At 61.4% G+C, this 15,493-nt stretch overlaps 2 protein-coding genes across 6 annotated transcripts; one reads left to right on the top strand and one right to left on the bottom strand.

The window, feature by feature from the left end:
• Positions 1-64: 64 nt before the first annotated feature.
• LOC114599910 (protein 4.2-like) lies at positions 65-8,854 on the top strand. Of its 3 annotated transcripts, XM_028735736.2 has the most exons (13): positions 65-210; positions 975-1,163; positions 2,174-2,407; positions 2,580-2,698; positions 2,911-3,033; positions 3,787-3,964; positions 4,272-4,410; positions 4,507-4,610; positions 4,993-5,235; positions 5,408-5,740; positions 6,797-6,960; positions 7,518-7,651; positions 8,374-8,590. In XM_028735736.2, exons 1-13 carry the CDS (start codon positions 201-203, stop codon positions 8,525-8,527), a joined length of 2,124 nt encoding a protein of 707 aa, XP_028591569.2. In that variant the 5' UTR covers positions 65-200; the 3' UTR covers positions 8,528-8,590. The 3 variants fall into 3 exon arrangements, with proteins under 3 accessions (XP_028591569.2, XP_028591568.2, XP_077785631.1); XM_028735735.2 differs by lacking the exon at positions 7,518-7,651 and having other exon boundaries at positions 8,374-8,854; XM_077929505.1 differs by lacking the exons at positions 975-1,163; positions 7,518-7,651 and having other exon boundaries at positions 130-210; positions 8,374-8,854.
• Positions 8,855-8,885: 31 nt separating this feature from the next.
• Positions 8,886-15,112, bottom strand: CCNDBP1 (cyclin D1 binding protein 1). 3 transcript variants are annotated; one of them, XM_028735737.2, is made up of 11 exons: positions 14,737-15,112; positions 14,598-14,657; positions 14,369-14,448; positions 13,368-13,449; positions 12,535-12,631; positions 12,284-12,357; positions 12,078-12,154; positions 10,453-10,706; positions 10,095-10,155; positions 9,388-9,434; positions 8,886-9,169 (listed from the first exon to the last, which is right to left on the bottom strand). In XM_028735737.2, exons 1-11 carry the CDS (start codon positions 15,095-15,097, stop codon positions 9,061-9,063), a joined length of 1,302 nt encoding a protein of 433 aa, XP_028591570.2. In that variant the 5' UTR covers positions 15,098-15,112; the 3' UTR covers positions 8,886-9,060. The 3 variants fall into 3 exon arrangements, with proteins under 3 accessions (XP_028591570.2, XP_077785634.1, XP_028591571.2); XM_077929508.1 differs by lacking the exon at positions 13,368-13,449 and having other exon boundaries at positions 14,862-15,112; XM_028735738.2 differs by lacking the exon at positions 14,598-14,657 and having other exon boundaries at positions 14,737-14,833.
• Between the last annotated feature and the right edge of the window lie 381 nt (positions 15,113-15,493).

The following is a 15,493-nucleotide window of genomic DNA, read 5'->3' as shown; positions in this document are numbered from 1 at the left end:
CCGCACGTGGCAGAGATAAGGGCGGCAGGTGACGCCAGCCTGATAAGGAGCCCGGGAGAGGCGAGGGGGCCCCACCCGACGTGCCCGGCAGAGGCAGCCTCGCCATCCTCGGCCCCGACCGCCCGCCCGCCCGCCCGCCCGCCCGCCGCCAGCCCGAGGCAAGAGGAGGAAGGGACGGAGCCCGCGGCCCGCAAAGCGCCATGGGCCAAGGTGAGCGGGGACTCCCTGGGCACTGCCAAGCGGTCCAAACCCGGTGCCATCCCAGAGGCGTCTGCTAGGCTCCTCGGCGCAGCATCACAGCGCGGCGCAACGGAGGCCGGCCAGGCGGGCGGGAGCCCCTGGCCTTGTAGGAAGGAGGCCGGCAGGGAGCCACGAAGCGGGGCGAGGGTGCTGGGTGCAAGCTGGGTGCGTCTCAAGGGGGGGGGGGCGTTTAGGCCCGGCTAAAGCGGGGGGAGTGGGAGGGGAGCCAAAAGAGCAGGGCTGACGAGAGCGGCCCTGTCGAAAGGACTCCTCTACAGCCAAGAGCAGGAGCAGAGCTTTGGGCAGCAACCTCAGTGACCAGGAGGAGTTCGGGGACCAGCCCCGTTCTCACGTGCGGCGTGTGCGTTGCTCTGTCACACCCAGCGGCGTCAGGCAGGACCCCCCTCCCGCGCACTTTTGCAACATGGCTCCCCCCCGCCATTCCAAACAGACCTCAGCACCCTCAGCAGAGTCCCACTTCTCAGGGGTCGTGAGCAGCCCCCTAAGCGCCTTTCAGGGGAGAGAGGGACATTCCTGGCTGCCGCAGTCGGGCGGTCAGTCACTACTGTCCAGACGCCGGCCTCAAAGACCCCCGCAGGGCCTCGTGGCCCCTCTCTTGCCTACCTGCGCCCTCGTTCCTTTGCCAGAAGAGCGGGAGGGGAGCGGAAGCGACCCCCGACCCCGCCCTGCGTGCCGCCTGCCCCCTCACCGCCCGCCCCCCTCCCGCCCCGCAGCCCTGCAGGTGTCGAGATGCGACTTGCAGCCGTCGAGGAACAACGCGGCGCACCGCACGGCGGCCGTCAGCACCGAGCGCCTGGTGGTGCGGCGCGGGCAGCCCTTTGCGCTCACCCTCCACTTCCGAGAGCCGCTGCCCGGAGCCCCCCGGAGGTACCTGCGCAAGACCTGCCTGGTCGCTCAGACGGGTAAGCTCCGGAAGATCCGGAGGCCGAAGACCCGCGGCTCCCCGACGGCCCCGCCGCACCAGGAGCCCCGGCGCGCCTCTCGCGCTCCTCCGGCTGGGAGGGGGGTGGTTGCCGGCTGGCAGAAGCGGCGGGAGCCCACCAGGAGACGCACCGTCTGCAGTTGCAGAGCAGAGCGGGAGGGGGGAGTTAAGCATCACAGGGGAGAAAAGGAGCGGCAGCTAAGTTTGCGCGGCGCCTGGAGGAAATTACAACCCCTCCAAAAAAGTAAGGCGGGTCAGAGATGAAGGCGAGATGAACAATTGAGAGCGTCCCATTAACTTTCTCAATCATTTCAGCGGTCCTGTAAAGTGGGTCCGCTTTGCTGGGCACACGAGGGGCGGGACTTGCACCTTCGCCAGCAGCAGTGCCCCAGCCGGGGGTGGGGACAGGGAGGACACGCCCATGGACCCGTTTTCAGGAAGCTAGATGACTCTCGGGTCCCTTCCAACGCTACGATTATGAGGTCAGGGCCCTGGGCCACCTCGCTTAGGATTTTCTAGACTGCTTGCCAGCGATCCTTCAGCGCGTTCAGCGGGTGGGGGGGTGGGAGCCAGCCCCACTTGGAGATGCTGTCAGGATTTGAACCCGGGACCTTCTGCTTGCAAAGCAACTAACTCTCCCCCAGAGCTAGAATGCCCTTCTCGGAAGGAATGCAGAAAAGTAATTGTGTAGCACCGTCTCCTAAAACAGCTGGGAGGTGTGTCATATGTTTGCACTAGATGTTTTTACACCCCGGTTAAAATCAGTTTGCCCTGAATGAAGCCCTGAATTTGGCCCTGCGGAGGCTCGCCGTCCACCCCCGTCTGACAGGACTGTCGAGGAGAACTCAGAGACCCCCGCAGGGCCTCGTGGCCCCTCTCTTGCCTACCTGCGCCCCCGTTCCTTTCTCCAGCCAGCCCCTCCAGCAGACCTGTCCCCCGCCCCTCGCTGCCTTGCGTCCCCTTTGGGCCATCTCGCGTTTCTGGCTGCAGGGCAGCGGCCATCCCAGAAGGACGGGTCCCTGGTGCGCTTCCCCATCTCCCGCCAGGGCCGCCAGAGCGGCTGGCAGGCTTTCGTGGACGCCCCCGAGAGCCTCTCTTGGACGCTGACCGTGACTTCGCCCGCCGACGCCGTCATCGGCCGATACTCCCTCCTGCTGCAGCATGGCCGAGGGGCTCCGCGCCCGCTGGGCACCTTCACGCTCCTCTTCAACCCCTGGTGCCAAGGTAGGCAAGACGCGTCGGTGCCAACCAAGGCCAGGATGCCGGAGCCAAGAGGGCAGTGGGTGGGGTCGGAAGGTCTGCTGCCGGGAGGGGGCGGCGCAGGGGGACCCCTGCCAACCAGAGCAGCCCCTCCCCAGGCTGTGCTGCCGCCCCCCTGACGGCCCGTCTCCCGCAGAGGACAGCGTCTTCCTGCCCAACGAGGCGCAGCGCCAGGAATACGTGTGCAATGAGGAGGGCACCGTTTACTGGGGGCTGGAGGAGGCGCCCCAGCAGCAGCCCTGGGATTACGGCCAGGTGAGCGAGAGACCCATCCCCGCTCAGCCCAGGGGTCGGCTGCGCCTGGCCGGTTTGGGCCAGGTGGGCGGCCGCACCTGCAGGGAGATGGCCGCCCCGTCCACGTGCGGGGCTGCTCCTTACTGCTGCGGAAGGCGCGCGCGGAGCGGAGGGGTCGGGATGGTCGGGGGACCCCCATCCTCCAGCCTTCAATTCTCCGCCTCCCTTTTCAGTTCCAAGAGGACATCGTGGACCTCAGCCTGGCCCTGCCGGCCATCGGCCTCTTCTGGTTGCAGGACGCGCCCTGCGCCCAGCGCAGCGACCCTCTCCACGTCTGCCGCCTGGTCAGCTCCATGGTAGGTGAGCAGGAGGCAGAGTCGCCCGCAGACCCTGCCGGCTTAGGGGAAGCAGCTGCACATGCTCAGGAACCCTCGGGACCGGGCCGGGCCGGTAGCGCCCCCTGCTGGCCACGGGGTGCATTTAGCTGCCATTCCTGCCTTGCAGGGGGGGGTGGACTCGATGACCCTTGGGGGTCCTGCTGGATATTTTTTGATAGGCAGCGGGTCGGATATGTTTTACAATTTATCCTCGCTATTACTCACATGTGTGAGCAGAACGTTTAAAGTTAAAACAATTAGTTAGCAGAGTTCCAAACCCCACCCTTTGCAGCACTAAAGTGGAAACTTCGGGACTCGGCTGTGTAGCCTTATTGCCATTCTTCCAGGCTGGGGGAACAGTCTGGATTTCCCCCTTTTCCCTCTTAATGAAAAGAATAACACAGCAGACTGTAGACCAAGCGTGAAAACAGCATTTACGTGCATACGTCTCGCGTTCCACTCCAGCAGCAACAGTAACAAAAAGAAGGAAAATGCTCCTTGCAAAATGCAGAGTTAAAAAGGAAGTCTCCATAGATGTCTGGCTGCCTCGGAAGCAGCGCGGAAAAGAGAAGAGTCCTGAGGCAGGAGGAACTCGGAGTCTTAACCCTTTCATACCTGCAACGTTATTTCGACTGTGAATTCCCACAATCCCTTCTAACTCTACCTTGTTATGTTGGGGGGGGGGGCTTTCTCCTGGTGCTGCTCACTTTTCTCTCCCCACCCCCACTCCAGCTGAACAGCAAGACGCACCAAGCGATCCTGGAGGGTGGCTGGACCGGGGACTACAGCGACGGGACGTCCCCTTTCCAGTGGCCGGGCAGCGCCCCCATCCTGCGCCGGTGGCTGGCAGCGCGAGGGCAGCCTGTCCGCTACGGGCAGTGTTGGGTCTTCGCGGGGGTCCTGTGCACAGGTACAGGGTCCTGTTCAGGGATGGGCCCCAGGCGAGGAAGGGGCCCCTGCTGCCTGAGATGGTTGCCCCCCACCATGCCTACTCTGCTAGCTCTGAGGAACTGGACCCCCTCCTGCTGAAAGGGGTTTAGTGTCGAGGGAGCCGGTGTAAATGTCGCCCTCCTAACGGGGCGTGGGCGAACCTGCCGTTCCCTAAGGCTAAAGGGTTGTGATTCCTGCACGGAAGGGGGTGGGACTGGATGGCCCTGGGGGTCCCTTCCCCCGGGAGCCCTCTCGCCGCCCAGCTCCCGCTGCCCCTCTCTCTGCAGTGCTGCGGAGCCTGGGCATCCCCACCCGCGTGGTCACCAGCTTCGCCTCCGCCCAAGACACGGCCGGCCGCCTGCGCGTGGACGAATACTTCGACGAGAGCGCCGCCCTGATCCCCGGCCTCTCCGAGGCTGCCGTCTGGTGAGGCGCCGGAATACTGGAGTGGGGAGACGGACGGGCTTCGGGGTCCCCCAAGACGGCCCCACCCCTAAGACATTCCCTCCGCGTCTCCCGCAGGCCTTTCCACGCCTGGAACGAGTGCTGGATGGCCCGTCGGGATCTGCCCCCCGGCTACGACGGATGGCAAGCCGTGGATGCCACGCCTCAGGAAGAGGGCAGCTGTAGGTCCCACGGGCGGGTGGGGGGCTCAAGGGACACTGGCATTGACCCCCAGCCACAATATGGAGAGAGCGGGATGGGGGAGCAGCTTCCCCCTAGAGGGGGGTGATTGATGGGAAAGAGGCCATCTGTCAGGGATTCCTTAGGTGGGATCATTGCATTGCAGGGGGTTGGACTAGATGACCGTTGGGGTACCCTTCTCTACAGGTCTGCCGTGATTCTGACTAGCTTGCCCTTTTAGCCACACTGTGTAGCCCCCTCGCCTCCACCTCCACAAGCCAGAGGGGGGCTTCTGCTTGGACCACCACCAGAGGCTAAAACAGGGGTACCTTGGGCCAAAGGGGCCACCCCTACCCCAATTGTCGTCCTCCCCTTCCTCTCCAGACTCCTCGTTTTGCGGGCCAGCCCCTGTCCGGGCCATCAAGGAAGGTCGTCTGGACCTGCCCTACGACGTCGCCACCTTCTTCGCAGCCACCAATGCCACCTGCGCTGCCTGGGTGCGACAGGACAACGGCGACTTCCAGCGTGCCTTTTCCTCCACGAAGTTCGTGGGCAACAACCTCAGCACCAAGGCAGTGGGCAGCGACCGGTGCGAGGACCTCACACAACACTACAAGCACCCGGAAGGTAAGCGGGGCAGGTGAGCTCTTGCTTTCTGCTTGGCCCCCCCATCCTGGGGTGGGCTCTAAATCTCTGACCCCGGCCCCCCCCCCCCCCCCATTCTCAGCCAGTCAAGGAGGAAATTTATCACCTGCTTCCCTGAGGAGCAAAGTGGAAATGGCTTCTGGGTTTTTTGCAGGGTCTGCTGCAGAGAGGGCTGTGCTGAGCAAGGTCTCTCACGAACAGGAGCGGCTCCAAGCCCAGATTGAGGGGGACAGCTGCCCCCCTCAGCCTCCACTCGCCCCTCCGGCCCAGGAAGACGACACAGAACCTCTCCTCTTCGCCCACATCCAGGCCAAGAGCTCCTGGCCGTTGGGGCAAGACGCCCCAGTCTCCGTGTTGGTGGTGAACCGGACTGGGGAGGAGAAGAGCCTGGCACTGGTTCTGGGTGCCCAGCCACTGCAGTATGATGGCAAGGCCCTGCCACAGTTCTGGAAGGAGGAGTATCACTTCACTCTCCCCAGCGGGCACGGTAAGCTTGCTGGGGAGGATTTGCTGATTGCAATTTATCTCTTCAGGCGCCCACATGTGTGGGCTGAACAGTTTCTCAAAATCCCATCCTTGGCAGCAAAATTAAAAGCACGGGAATTAGGCTAAATCCAACTATGAAGTAAGCTGGCTCTCCCTTTCTTACCCTGATTTAACAAAGAATCTGGGAACAGCCTGGGAAGTAAGTTTAAAAATAGAATTTACTTAAAATCCTGCATTGGTTAACCTCAACAGTAGCAGCAAAAGCTATGCAAGCAAAATACTTCCGTTTACAGTATAATCAGCTTCTGGCATCTGCCTGAGCTGGAGCAGATAAAGGGCATGTCTGCCCTCTTGGCTGGTCAAAGGAAGAGAGATGAGGGGAAGTGACATCACACAGAGCCCTCTCTACCAAATGTATTTCTATGGTCTGAGTCTCTGTGGTCTTAACCCCTTCTTATGCTAACTAGAAATAAGAGTTACAGATAGGTAGCCGTGTTGGTCTGCCATAGTCAAAACAAAAAAAATTCCTTCCAGTAGCACCTTAAAGACCAACTAAGTTAGTTCTTGGTATGAGCTTTCGTGTGCATGTACACTTCTGTGTATCTGAAGAAGTGTGCATGCACACGAAAGCTCATACCAAGAACTAACTTAGTTGGTCTTTAAGGTGCTACTGGAAGGAATTTTTTTTGTTTTGACTATGGCAGACCAACACGGCTACCTATCTGTAATTTGTCATATAATTTGTTTAGAAATAAGAGGCTTTTGTTAAGATTGGCTGCTACTCTCCTACACAGAGAACCAGAGAGCTGGAAGGGGTCCAAAGGGGCATCTAGCCCCTTTGGCACCTCTGGGTAGAGAAAGTGCCCTGCAGCCAGTGCTGACCCTGTAGGGCTAGATGGGCCATTGGTCTGGCTCAGGAGGAGGATGCATCCTGCAAACACCCCTCCCATCTAGTCCAAGCGTGCCGGGTTCCTTGCAGAGGCATCACAGCCTGTGATGGACAAGTCCTTGGGTGCCCTCTGTGAATCTCCCTGAGCCCCCCTGCCTTGTTTTCCAGAGGAAGCCCTGAGCACCACACTGCCTTACGCAGAATACGGCCCAGCCCTGCGCAACAACTCCCTCTTGCTGAAGCTGACGGCGCTGCTGAGAGACACGGCCTCCCATAGCAACCACCTGGCCTGGCAGGAAATCCACTTCTGTGCCCCCGGACTCAACATCCAGGTCAGTGGGAGGCCAGAGCAACACCCCCCCCCCCGTTTCTCCAGCTAACTGCACAGACACAGCTGAGCCCCACTAACACATGAAGGCAGAGCAGAGAAAAATCAACTACTTTCATACCCCACCCCCGGAGCTCACGGTGGTACACCGGGTTCTTCCTCCCCACTTTATCTGCACAACCGCCCTGTGAGGTAGGTTCGGCTGAGGAACAGTGATTGGCCCAAGGTGACCCAGGGAGCTTCATGGCTGAGTAGGCCTTTGAACCCTGGTCTCTTCCAGGTCCTGGAGCAACTCTAGCTGTTGCACCACAGTATCTCAAGAAAGGCCTCCTCCAATGCCTGTTTTTTGGGGAGTGAGCCCCCAGTCCCCTTTCCTGACTGTGAGCCCTTCAAGGGGAGGAGGAGGTCCTTGTTTCTTCAGACTTGGGGTGCCACAGCAAAGCAGGCTGGGTAGAGCCCTGCCCCCTCCCCATTAGCAAGCCCAGTGGGTCTATGGCTTCAGCCCACCCCTGCCCCCCAGACCCCCCCAGTCCCTGTGCTGCCATTGTCCTGCTTTCTCAGGTCCCTGAGCGCACAGCCCAGTTCCAGGCCACCCAAGCCGAGATCCAGCTCCACAACCCCCTCCCGGAGGCCCTCCCAGGCTGCCTCGTCTCCGTGTCAGGCTGGGGACTCATCCACAAGACCAGGAGCTACAGGTGAAGGGCACTCCTGGGCAGGGTTGCTTTCTTTGGGCTGGGGGGATCAAGCCCTCTCCATGAAGGAGAGAAGGCTCCCTGGCATTCCAGGTGAACGCAAAGGCACACACTCCCCACGGCTGGATCAGAGCAAGTGGAGGTGGGAGGGGGTGGGACTGTGCCAGCCCAGCCCCTCTTGTCTGCCAGGATTGAGGGGGAAGGGCTCTCTGCTGAGGTGCCAGCTGGATTCACCTGCTTGGCACCTCTGATAACAGACGGCGGGGTGGTGTTTATAGGCTGGGGGGGGGGAAGGTGAGGAGCTGCTCTTAGAATCGTTGAATTGTAGAGTTGGAAGGGACCCCGAGGGCCATCTAGTCCAGCCCCCTGCAATGCAGAAATCTCCGCTCAAGCATCCCTGACAGCTGGCCATCCAGCCTCTGCTCAGAAACCTCCCAGGAAGGAGAGCCCCCCCCCACCTCCCCAGGGAGTCCCTTCCACCATCCAACAGGTCCTCCTGTCCAAAGGTCTTCCTGGTGTTGACATGGAATCTCCTGTCTTGGAACTTGAGTCCGGCCCGAGGTGCCCCTTGGTGCCCCTTGCCAGTCGACCATTCTGATTCCGTGAATCCATCTGGAGCAGGAGAAAACCAGCTTGCTCCATCCTCCTCCTGAGCTGCCCCTCCTCAGGAGAGCTGGCGACCCCCTTCTGCCCCTAACAGCCCCCTCTCCTCCTCCTCTCTGCAGGCTTGGAGACATCCCAGCTGGCAGCAGCACAGCGCTGAGGATCCCCTTCACGCCGACCCAGGCCGGGCCCCGGAGGCTGACAGTGCAGGTAGAGAGCCCCCTGCTCCAGCCCCTCAAGGCCTGCAGGACCATCCAGGTGGGGGCAGCAGCTTAGAGCTTCTCCAAAGCAACAGGACCCCCACCCCCCGCATTACCATTAAATGCACTTGGAGTGACACCCCTCAGACCGTGGCTCCTTCTTCATCAGCCCAGCACCAGCAGAAGAGGGGCTGTGGGGGAGCTCTTTCCAAAAGCAGCAACTCCCCTGTCCCGAAAGCAAGCTGGCTGCTCTCCTGCACTGCTGTTTAGCAGGTAGAGCCAAAGGACAAGCGGTGCCTGTGCGGCTCCCTCCTCCCTCTGCATTACGTCTCGGCCTGCAATCTCCTTGGGGCAGAGACCTGGCTTCCTCCGGTGCTTTGTGAAGCCCCAGGGGCATGGGTGAGGCGCTATAAATGATCAGGAGCACACAAGACTTTCTCTAGCGCAGGAGCCTGGCCAGCACAAGCACAGGGGGGACTTTATTGCCCACCCCAGAGCACAGGGGCAGCAGCTATGGGGCCCCGCAGGAGTCCTGCCTCCTCCCTCTTCTGCAGGCAGCCACAGAAGCAGGCACCCATGGGTCCAGCACCCCTCGCACAGGGGGTCCCATCAAAGGAGCCCTTGGGTGAGCTCTTTGATTTTGTCCATGTTGTGGTCAACTGCCCCGGCCAGGAACTGCACCCAGTTCTCTTCCGACGGAGGGCAGACAAAGCTGGCGCTGGGGAGGGAGAAGAGAGGGAAAGAGAGAGATGCAGGTGAGCGATGGGGGGCCACCCTGACAAGGCCCCCAGTCCCAGCATCGAGGGCGATTGCACTGCAGCAAAAGGCTGGCTATGTCTTTAAGACGGAAACCGTTTACCCACCAGCTGTGCCCCTCTGCCCGCCCCCCCCCCCAGGCGGAAGTGGCAGAGACAGAGGAGAGGCTGCCCTGCTCACCTGGTCAGTTCCAACATCTTCTTTAGCACAGACGCCAACTTTGCAGCCTAGAAAGAAACAAGACGTCAAGCCCAGAGCCGCCGCTCCTGGAACTTCACCTTTTCTAGGAAAACAAACAGTCCAACAGGAGCAGGTGGTTTCTGGTCCGCTGGCCACAAGGTCCGGCAGGCAAGTGTGAGGCCTTCTTAAAAGGGCTTCTCCCTTTGGCACTCCCTGGCTGGCACCGTACGGCCCCTCGGACACAGCCTTGACCTTTCACCCCTGAACAGAGGGAAGGGCTGTCCCAACTCAGGGAGGAGGACCAGCAGCACCTCCACGCAGGGCTGGGGAAGAGGCCCTCTGGCCTCAAACCGCAGAGACTCCCTGGCCAGACAGCGTGGGCCGTCCTTGGTTCAGCGACAGCTTCCTCCATTTCTGCGCAAGAGAGACACGGCTGCCTTTGCCGAGGGCCGAGAAGGGAAGGGGAGCCCAGCTTGGTAGAGGAGGAAGGGAAGGGCGATCTGCCACGGGGCATCCAGGGGGCAGGAGAGGCCCCCACAGCCCCAGGGGCAACTCTCCGCTCGCACAGTCTTCTCTCCCGCAGGCATCTTGGGGGTCCCAGGCCCCCCACCCTCATGGGCTGAAGTGGGGAAATAGGATCTCCCAAAAGCTGCAGAGGACCAGAGGCTTCCCCTAAAAAGCTTCATCGGCCCCAATGGGCAACTCACATTCAGCCGCAGAGCCAGCTGGTTCACAGGGGGGTAGGTGCTCAGCACCAACTCGTCCACACTGCAGAATAAAACAGGAAGGGAGGAGGGGTCAGGGGAGGGTGCCTTGCCGTTTCCTGCCCCCCCCCAGCCCCCAACCCAAAAGAGAGGCAGCCTGAGGGAGCACAGCATGCGCTGGACTCGGCTGCAAGGCTCCTGGGCGCCCCCTTCCTCAGGCTCATGCAACCCTCTTGGGGGGGGGGCCTTTCCAAGGACAGAGTGGAGCAACCCTGCAGGGAGGGCGTTGGGACTGGTCTTGCTGCCCTGGCCCACCCCCTAGGCCACAGCAATCCCCCCAAGGCTCCCCCGGCTGCCTCACCTGGGGCTGACGTCTCCTGCAATGTCGGCCAGGTCGTCTAACTGTGCCAGCTGCTCAGCCTTGTCGGTCCTTCCGCGGCCTCTGACGGCCCCCTGGACCCTCTTCAGGCAAATCTTGGCGGCCTTCACCAGCCCCAGGCAGGGGCCAAGCAGCTGCCGGTCAGCCGCTGACCAGTAAGTGTCCCTGTTTGCCCGGGAGCCCAAGTCCTCATCCTCCAGGACATCACTGTACGGGTCTCCACCTTCAGTCTGCGCCTGAGCGAAAGGGACGTGCCAGTCACACTCTCATCCCGCCCCCCCCCCCAGGCAGGGAAGGGGGTGGGCATCCACCGTCCCAGTCACGGGAATACCAGGGGGGCCACCAAGTTGCTAACCTCCCCAGTCAGGCATTACAAGCAAGGAGGGAGGAAATAAGACTGATAGGATTGTGGAGTTGGAAGGGACTCCAGGTGTCATCTAGTCCAGCCCCCTGCAATGCTGCCTGGCAGCTCCCAATGCAGGCGGGGGGGGGGGGGAGGTGGAGGCAACCACAGTGCATCTGGGGACTCCCAGGTCTGCAGCGCAAGAGGGAATCCAGTCAAAACCCTACTAGATCAAGGAGCGGTGTGACACCTTGGACCTGCTGCTTAATTATGCTCCCCCCCCCTAACTTTTAGCTATTATATCTCCTTCTGTATCTGAATGGGTTGAGAAAATTTGGACAGTAGTAGCTATGATCAAGCCAAGTTAGTATAAAATAACACATATAAAGCAGTTTACCCCTTTCTCCCATAAACCTGTTATTCTGGAATAACAAGTTCAGTGCTAACGCCCATCCTCATGCTGCGTTCAGCTTGCTGAGTATTTCTGTATGCGCCTTATCTTTGGTTTATTTTGTCAATTAATGAAATGTAAAAAAACCCCAAACCTCTATTAGGCCAAAGGCTCCCTCTGACAACCCTTCATATCTCAGTAGAGCAGATTTACAGGAAAGCCAAGCCAGTTTTTCATGGCGGCTGCATAAGCTATTAAGAGCCCAGAGCAGAGGGGCGAAGCCCAGGGGTGGGGGCTCTATCAGGGCAGCCCAGGCAAGGCAGGAGCCCTTATCTGGAGGGGCTGCCTCTAGCCTGCGTGGGGCGGCCAAATGCCCTTATCTGCCCCCAGAAGCCACACAGCAGAAGAGGCAGAGGGGAGATTGGCACATCCAGAGGGGGGGGGGGCAGTGCCAGGTTTAAGTATGGGCTGAGCAGGCTGCATTATGGGGGGGGGGGGGCTTGGACTAAGAAACAGGCAGATTTTACTATCTGGGCCCAGTAACAGGAAAGAATGAGGTGCTCCGTCAAGGGTCAATATGGCTTTCGTGAAAGGCATGAGCCCATTTACTCCCCCTGCACAAACACCCCCACCCCAATTTCAGAAGACTTTACATTCCGGCAATCTGCATTCTGACCTGAGCCCACCGTGTGACGCAGCGTCTGAAAAGGCAAATGCAATTTCAGGATACCTAAATGTTGTGCTTAAACCCATTGGTCTGATGCTTCAAACTTAGAGGCTTTCCAGTTGCAGAATAGGGATAGTGATACCCCCTGCTCTCTTGCAAGTGAAGCCGGCAGACAGCCCCCCCCGACAGCCCCCCTCCCTGCGCACCTGCTTCATCTCCTCCAGTGCGTCATTGACAATCCCCAGAGCCTGGGTAATGGCCAGGGTCACAGCCGCCTGGTTATCTGTGGGGAGAGAAGAAAGGGAGGAGGAGCAAGGCAAGAAGGGGAAGCAGCAATGGCAGCGCCCGGGGGGGCGTCCCTCGCTCTGCCCCGCCCTGCCCCCAGGCTGCCCTGGGGTGACCCCTGACTCACCTCGAGGCATCCTGAAAACTCGGCTGCAGGCCTCCCAGACGCCTCCCGTCGAGACAAGCTGCTCCTGCGAGAGGCTGCAAGGGAGAGCGGAGAAGCGTCAGGAGGGGGCCCCAGGCCCAGGGGGGCCTCCACTTTTGTGGCCCACGGGGGCGGCAGAGGAGGTTGCCCCACTCTCTGGGGAGAGACGTCCTGGACCTCCTGCCTCCCCCCAGCATTCCCTGGGCAGGTGAGGGCGGGAAGCAGCAGCTCACCTCTGCAGGGGGGTCCGAAGGATGACGTCAATCAGCTGAATCATCCCCTCCACCACCTGCACGGTGGCATCGCGCACTGCTCTGCGCAGGGTGGTCCCTGCAGGGGGCAAAGAGAGCCCCATCACCGCTGCCCTGCCTCCTTGGCACTCACGCACAGAGACTGCAGGCAGCCCCCCCCCCCCAAGACCTCGCATAAAATCTCAGGCTTCTGGTTGGAAGGGACCTTGAGGGTCATCCAGTCCAACCCCCTGCAATGCAGGAATCTCGGCTACAGAACCCGCAACATCCATCTCTGCTCCAAAGCCTCCAAGGAAGGCGAGTCTGAGCTGGATAGCTCAGCTGCCTGGTGCTGAGAAGGCCGAGGTGGCAGGTTCGATCCCCGTAAGGGACAGCTGCAGGGGGTTGGACTGGATGACCCTCAGGGTCCCTTCCAATTCTATGAGAGACGGCTCCACTGCCCAACAGCTCTTCCTGTCAGAAAGGTCTTCTGAATGCTGAGTCGGAATCTCCTTTCTTGTCAACTGAACCCACTGCTTTGGGTCCTGCCCTCTAGAGCTGGAGAAAACCAGCCGGCTTCCTCTTCCATGGGGCAGCCCTTCAGAGAAGCGAAGACGCCTCCCCTGCTACCTCTCCGTCTTTTATTCCTGCCCTGGAGGGGCTGGACTGGATGACCCTCGAGGGCCCCTTCCAACCCTACAATTCTCGGACTCTTCTTTTCTCGCCAGCACAAGGTGCAGGAGCCCAAGCTAGTGCCTGCCCCCTGGCCTGCTCCTCACACGCTGCCCCCCAGAGAACCCCCTTGTCCCTGCCTCGCGGGGCCCCATCTTGCTCACCTTGGCCCTTGGGGAGCTGGTAATACACGGAGGCGGCTGCCAGGACAGCGCTGTGCACCCCTCCCGCCAGGCTCTCCTGCTCCTGCAAGGGGACAGCACCCAAAGGTTACCTGGCTCACAAGGCAGCTCCCCCCACCCCGCAAAAAGGGCCCTGGGCTCCGACAACTAGGCTGGGCAGGATGGGGGGGGGAGAGATTGGGGAGCATCGAGGGAGAATTATTGGAAGCCTGTGAAATTAAAGCAAAGAATGGATCAAATGAAGGACCCGCCCCCCCCCAGCGGCCTCGCCAGCTGCTAGGTGCCTGGAGCGCTGGATGCGCCCTCTGCCCAGGGGCAGGGCAAGCCACCCACTGGGTGGGGTGAGCTGGGGCAGGGCCGCTGCATGGAGCCTGGCCACCCGGACCGCCCCAGCGTGGAGCCTGCAGGCGCCCCAGCCACCAAGTCACCCCCAGGAGAGACACATGGCTTGGGCATGCTGCAGGCCCCGCGGTGTGGCACCCAGTGTGTCCCCCCCCCCCCCGCCACGCCTTTGCTCTTGAGTGATTCCAGGAATATAGAGTGTTGTTCTGTTCGGCATTCATTTTGGGAATAAAAAACGATGTGACATTTAGAAGACGTCTGAAGGCAGATTCCCTGTTTAGGGAAGTTTTTAATGACTGATGTTTCAATGTATTTTTAACCTTCTGCTGGAAGCTGCCCAGAGTGGCTGGGGCAACCCAGCAACATCATCACCATCACCATCACCACCACCATCATCATCATCATCATCATCATCATCATCTATTCCCTGTGGCATTTTTAACTGTCAGGTTAATTCAGACTCCCCTAGCCCCATGCCCCCCTTTTGTCACACCCCCCCTTAGTGGGCGGCCTGCACCCACCGCACCCCCTTCCTATGTCACTGAACCCTCCCCCCCCCCGGCAGAAAAATCTTGCAGGGAATAAGCCGCGTGAGAGATGCCCCGGATGGGAGGGGGAAAGAGGGACGGGGTCTCACCCACCTGGAGGGAAGGCGGCGGGGGTCTCGAGAAGGCCAGGCTCAGCTTGGTGGCTTCCTGCGAGGCGGCCTGGAAGGCTTCCTCTGCGGAGAAGGGCGGGAGGGTGAGGCGGGGGGGGGGAGTGTCGAGGGGAGGCCCCCCCCCTGGCCAAGGGGGGCAGCCCATCCCGGGGGGGGTCCCTGCAGCCTCCCCCCCCCCCGCCCCGAGGGGTCTCCGCGAAGGCGGCACCTACCCAGGGCCTCCCAGAAGCGCCCGGCCTCGAAGCCTCCGGCGCCCTCCCGGCTCTCGCCGCCTGAAAGAGAAGCGTGCCTCTGAGCGCCTGCAGAGCGCCGCCAAGCCCCGCCCCCGCCCGCCCCGGAGGCCGCGCGCACCTCGCAGCTCGCCCAGCGCCGCGCTCAGGGCCTCCCGCACCCGACGCAGCCCCGCCGGAGACCCGGGAGACGCCGCCATCGCCGCCCCAGCAGCCCGCGCCCAAGAGGAGCAGCGCCGCACTTCCGGCTCCCCGCCGCCCGCCAGGCAGGCAGGCAACTGGTCGAGCTGCCGCGCGGCTGGAGCCCAGGGCGCCCTCGCCGGCCCCTCGCTTAATGCAGCCCGCCTGCCAAGGGACCTTTGGCACCGAGGGAGGGAAGGGAGGGAAGGGGGGATCCTGGCAGCCTCGCCCCGCCCCGCCTGGGAGTGATGCTGCCCCAGCCGCGCATCCCCGCGCTCTGGAAAGTCAGGGAAGTTTGGCATGTCTGAGGGTTTACTGCATTTTTTATATTTGGTTGGAAGCCGCCCAGAGTGGCTGGGGGTATGCATGTATGTAGAATAATAATAATAATAATAATAATATTAATAGATGAATGTTCTCCATGAGCCACACGATGGAGCCAAGCCGGCCTTTCCTGGAAGCGGCTGCCGGGCTGCCTTCCGTGCGACCCCTCGCTCCTGCCCCGCACATGGCGGCTCCTACATCCCGCGGCAGGGAACCGGAGCTGTGGGTGAAGAAGCCTCGCCACCGCAACCCTCGACGCCGAGCGGCTCCACTTCCGGAAGTCTCTTCGCCGAGGCAGTTGCGGGAGGGGAGGGGCGCATGCGCAGTCGCCTCCACGTGCGCCCGGCCGAGCAGAGCCCTTCGCTGCGCGGCTC

This window comes from Podarcis muralis, chromosome 5, assembly GCF_964188315.1.
Source record: "Podarcis muralis chromosome 5, rPodMur119.hap1.1, whole genome shotgun sequence".
NCBI lineage: Eukaryota > Metazoa > Chordata > Lepidosauria > Squamata > Lacertidae > Podarcis > Podarcis muralis.
The sequence above is the reverse complement of the archived record's forward strand: the minus strand, read 5'-3'. Positions and strand labels throughout refer to the sequence as shown.

Coding starts and splice junctions, on each gene's coding strand:
- LOC114599910 (XM_028735735.2), top strand. Junction 2,699..2,910: donor AGCCCTGGGATTACGGCCAG/GTGAGCGAGAGA, acceptor CTCCCTTTTCAG/TTCCAAGAGGACATCGTGGA. Junction 5,741..6,796: donor CACTCTCCCCAGCGGGCACG/GTAAGCTTGCTG, acceptor CTTGTTTTCCAG/AGGAAGCCCTGAGCACCACA.
- CCNDBP1 (XM_028735737.2), bottom strand. CDS start 15,097: ATGCCAAACTTCCCTGACTTTCCAGAGCGCGGGGATGCGCGGCTGGGG. Junction 12,632..13,367: donor CCAGCTCCCCAAGGGCCAAG/GTGAGCAAGATG, acceptor TGCCCCCTGCAG/GGACCACCCTGCGCAGAGCA. Junction 9,170..9,387: donor AAGATGTTGGAACTGACCAG/GTGAGCAGGGCA, acceptor CTCCCTCCCCAG/CGCCAGCTTTGTCTGCCCTC.